Source organism: Aplysia californica, unplaced genomic scaffold (genome assembly GCF_000002075.1).
Source record: "Aplysia californica isolate F4 #8 unplaced genomic scaffold, AplCal3.0 scaffold00196, whole genome shotgun sequence".
Taxonomy (NCBI): Eukaryota; Metazoa; Mollusca; class Gastropoda; order Aplysiida; family Aplysiidae; genus Aplysia; species Aplysia californica.
Genome location: NW_004797466.1, coordinates 1,069,669 through 1,074,836, shown reverse-complemented (window position 1 = coordinate 1,074,836; position 5,168 = coordinate 1,069,669). Strand labels below are relative to the sequence as shown.

At 41.1% G+C, this 5,168-nt stretch overlaps 1 protein-coding gene across 1 annotated transcript in view; it reads right to left on the bottom strand.

Annotated features, from left to right (window-relative positions):
- Positions 1–3,747: 3,747 nt before the first annotated feature.
- The window catches only part of LOC101851128, a gene marked incomplete at its 3' end in the record, with an annotated part of 11,164 nt that continues 9,743 nt past the window's right edge, over positions 3,748–5,168 (bottom strand). Inside the window, 1 exon segment of the mRNA XM_013082864.2 lies at positions 3,748–3,913. Coding sequence (XP_012938318.1) covers positions 3,748–3,913 — 166 coding nt within the window.

The window sequence follows — 5,168 nt, the reverse complement described above, 5'->3', positions numbered from 1 at the left end:
GTATGGGGGGGACCCAGGGGAGGGAGGGAGTCATTACAACAGAAAACTATGACTAAAGGCACAACATATGCAAATTTTCAGTTTCCACAGACTCTCAAGCTAAGGAAATAACTCATCTTTGATGGCCATTTTCATGCTAATTTTACCTCCAAAACCAGGTGATCCCTATCTCCTTCATTCGCAAATATCTCGACTTCTATTCAAGATAAATGGATTTTTTTTCTCACCCAAAGCAAGACAATTGAACAAGCTTTAAGATGGTAATCAATAACTCTAGATGCCCCAAAAATGACAAGAGCCTGATTCCACCACATAGTCTCAGTCATAGCACTCATAACTTTATAAGTCAGAAAACATAACTGTCTCAGTCAACAACACTGTCTCAGTCATAGCACTCATAACTGTCAAAGTCAACAATATTTTTCTCAGTCAGAAAACATAACTCTCTAAGTCAATAAGTCAACAATATTGTCTCAGTCATGGCACACATAACTGTGTAAGTCAACAATACTGTCTCAGTCATACCACACATAACTTTATAAGTCAACAACATAGTCTCAGTCAGAAAACATAACTGTCTCAGTCAACAAAACTGTCTCAGTCATAGCACTCATACCTTTATAAGTCAACAATATTGTCTCAGTCATAACACACATAACTGTTCTAAGTCATCAATACTGTCTCAGTCAACAATATTGTTCAGTCATGGCACTCATAACTGTATCAGTCATCAATATTGTCTCAGTCACAGCACTCATAACTGTCTCAGTCCGAAAACATAACTGTATAAGTCAACAATATTATCTCAGTCATAGCTCACACAACTGTCTCAGTCAGAAAACATAACTGTATAAGTTAACAATATTGTCTCAGTCATAGCTCACATAACTGTCTTAGTCAGAAAACGTAACTGTATAAGTCAACAATATTGTCTCAGTCATAGCTCACATAACTGTCTCAGTCAGAAAACATAACTGTATAAGTCAACAATATTGTCTCAGTCATAGCTCACATAATTGTCTAAGTCATGACACTCATAACTGCAATTATAATTCTTTTTTCAGGTTTTCAGTTATCACTGTGACAAAGGAGGCTCTCGTGATCTAGAGGTAGACCTACGTTGTTCACCTCTCATCCCAACAGTCCGTGGGTCTAGACCTGACAGTCACAAAAAAATGTTCCTCTCTAAAATTAAGATATGGGTCACGACGCGGTGGAATCAGGTGCTCGTCGATTTTCGGGCATCTGGAGTTATTGGTATCATCTTAAAGCTTGTTCGTTTATCTTGCTTTCGATGAAAAAAAATACCCATCTATCTTGAGCAGAAGTGAGGACATTTGCGATAGAAAGAGATAAGATCCCTTCGTTTTAGCCGTAAAAAATAGCGAGAAAAGGGCGTCAAAGTTTGGTAACTTCAGTAGCGAAAGAGTCCTTGAGATCAGAAAAAATACTTATTTTGTGTATTTAATCAACGTTTTTTCAAGAAAATTCACACCGAAATGTGTTTTTAGGTGGACATAAATGGGTTTAACAAAATAACAAAAATTTGATAAAAATTGAAAAATGGTGGGAAAAGGCCTGTTTCTCCAATTTTGTTATTTTGACCAGTGCCTGATTTCACCACGAAGCCTCACATGTTCTCCTTCCACGCCTGATTTCACCACGAAGCCTCACATGTTCTCCTTCCACGCCTGATTTCACCACGAAGCCTCACATGTTCTCCTTCCACGCCTGATTTCACCACGAAGCCTCACATGTTCTCCTTCCACGCCTGATTTCACCACGATGCCTCACATGTTCTCCTTCCATGCCTGATTTCACCACGAAGCCTCACATGTTCTCCTTCCACCTCCTTTCCTGCTCTCTAGTCCTGTTCTGTCATTTGCTTTTATCTCCACTTTCTCCCCCCTCCCCTCTTCCGCCAGTTTCCTCAGTGCTCTTCTGTCCCTTATTCCTGACTCTGTCTGCTGCTACTCCTTGGCTCCTTCTCACTGCGATCTTTCGGTAACACCCCTGATCTTTGGGTAGGTAAGATGGAACACTTAGCCTTCTCAGGTAATGGCGAAAAATCTCGGAGGTCCCGTGTGCAAGTCGCGCACATTAAAAATCCCTTACTGGTCCAAAATGGATAAGAGTAGGCTTCGGCTGCCACCCGGTCAAAATTTAAAATTCCCTACCAAACTGAAAATGTTAAATGTGTACCGCGCGCTCATATGACCGTATGCAGTTGCGAGCGCTGTAAAACACTTACTTAAAAAAAACAACCAAAAATATAGTAAGGCCACATGTCTTCAGGCAGCTGTGTTCCCATTCCGAAGGTACTCTGTGTGTTCTTATACTGATTAGAGTATTATCAATTTTAGTACATATTAATTTTGAATTTTTACTTGGGTGGCCGCCAAAGCCTACTCTTATTGACTTTTGGACTGCAAAGGGCCCTGCACAACTTGCACTTGGGACCTCTGAAATTTTTCGCCCTTATCCGAGAAGGCTAGGTGTTAGATCTTACCTACCCCAAGACCAGGGGTGCGGCTGAAAGACAGTAGGAAGAATGAGCCAAGCAGTAGCAGTAGAAAGGCTGCAGAAAAAGTCAGGAACCCAGAGGCGGAAGCAAAGGAGGTGAGGGGCTGGAGGCAGAAAGTGGAGACGAAAGCAGACGACAGAACATTGTAAGAGAGCAGGAAAGGATGTGAAAGGAGACTATTTTAGAGAAGAACATTTTCCGTCGTTATGCGTATTCAAACCCGGGACCTATTGAATGAAAGGCGAACACCGTCACCCCTCGACCACGAGAGCCCCCGGCCTAAGTAGTAAAAACGGTCACATGTGTAAAAATCAGCTGCAGTGCAGGTAGAAGAACCAGCAGTCGACTACCGCTGAGATCTAACAGGGGAACACAAAAAAAGAAGACTATGGCAAAAATGTTACTATTTTCGTATCCCCGATGTGACAGCAAAGTTTAAATTAATAATAATAATAACAATAGCAGTAATAATAATAATAATAATAATAATAATAATAATAAATTTAAAAAACAATAATAATAACAACAATAATAACAACAATAATAAAAACAATAGCAATAATAATCATAATAATCATAATAATAATATGATATTTACAAAGCCACCCCCAACTCCGATTACTGACCACAGGTTCCGAACGCCTGACAATACAACAGCAACACATAAACAGTATATTGTGTTCTGACGGATGAAAACACACCAAAAAAAACAAAAAAACCATACATGTCTCACGAATCAAAAAACGAAAATGACTTCAGCTGACACTTTATTGAACAAAAAAATTGGATCTCTCTTAAACCACGTGGGTTAAGGCGTTCCAGATCTTGGGGCCGTGATATTCAAATGCCCCTTTCACCCACTGGCGTAAGTTAGAAAGTAGATGAAAACTTGTCAGCCATTGAGGGGTTAATCCAGGGAGGATTTGATCCAGAAATACAAGGGATTAGTAATAGAAATACTAATAATCACAATAATAGTAATTGCGACAATAATGATGATGATAAAAATAATAATAATAGTAAAAGATAATCTTAATAATGATGACAATGATACTGAAAAACAACAAATAAAATAATGATGATAATATCGATGGTAATAATGACAATGAAAATAACAATAATGCGGGGAAGGGTTTAATCCAGGAAAGGGTTTTAACCAGGAAAGGGTTTAATCCAGGAGGACGAGTTTAATCCATGAATTTGGGTTTAATCCAGAGCCATACCGTTGCCTGGGCTGACTGGGTTCAGGGGCGGGTCTTTCCAGACCGGTTTGTACTCGATGGCGGGCGGGGGCGTCTTCGGTTTGGTTTCTTCCATCAATTTGCGTATGTCCCCAAGTGTCAGACTTTCCTGCGGCTCCGGCTTCGGCTGTTCTTTCTGCTTCAGGCCCTGGTGATGATACAACGACGGTAATTACTAATAATATCAATAATAATAACAATAATAATAATGATAATATTAACCTGATTTCACCACGATGCCTCACATGTTCTCCTTCCACCTCCTTTCCTGCTCTCTAGTCCTGTTCTGTCATTTGCTTTTATCTCCACTTTCTCCCCCCTCCCCTCTTCCGCCAGTTTCCTCAGTGCTCTTCTGTCCCTTATTCCTGACTCTGTCTGCTGCTACTCCTTGGCTCCTTCTCACTGCGATCTTTCGGTAACACCCCTGATCTTTGGGTAGGTAAGATGGAACACTTAGCCTTCTCAGGTAATGGCGAAAAATCTCGGAGGTCCCGTGTGCAAGTCGCGCACATTAAAAATCCCTTACTGGTCCAAAATGGATAAGAGTAGGCTTCGGCTGCCACCCGGTCAAAATTTAAAATTCCCTACCAAACTGAAAATGTTAAATGTGTACCGCGCGCTCATATGACCGTATGCAGTTGCGAGCGCTGTAAAACACTTACTTAAAAAAAACAACCAAAAATATAGTAAGGCCACATGTCTTCAGGCAGCTGTGTTCCCATTCCGAAGGTACTCTGTGTGTTCTTATACTGATTAGAGTATTATCAATTTTAGTACATATTAATTTTGAATTTTTACTTGGGTGGCCGCCAAAGCCTACTCTTATTGACTTTTGGACTGCAAAGGGCCCTGCACAACTTGCACTTGGGACCTCTGAAATTTTTCGCCCTTATCCGAGAAGGCTAGGTGTTAGATCTTACCTACCCCAAGACCAGGGGTGCGGCTGAAAGACAGTAGGAAGAATGAGCCAAGCAGTAGCAGTAGAAAGGCTGCAGAAAAAGTCAGGAACCCAGAGGCGGAAGCAAAGGAGGTGAGGGGGTGGAGGCAGAAAGTGGAGACGAAAGCAGACGACAGAACATTGCAAGAGAGCAGGAAAGGAGGTGAAAGGAGACAATTTTAGAGAAGAACATTTTCCGTCGCTATGCGTATTCAAACCCGGGACCTATTGAATGAAAGGCGAACACCGTCACCCCTCGACCACGAGAGCCCCCGGCCTAAGTAGTAAAAACGGTCACATGTGTAAAAATCAGCTGCAGTGCAGGTAGAAGAACCAGCAGTCGACTACCGCTGAGATCTAACAGGGGAACACAAAAAAAGAAGACTATGGCAAAAATGTTACTATTTTCGTATCCCCGATGTGACAGCAAAGTTTAAATTAATAATAATAATAACAATAGCAGTAA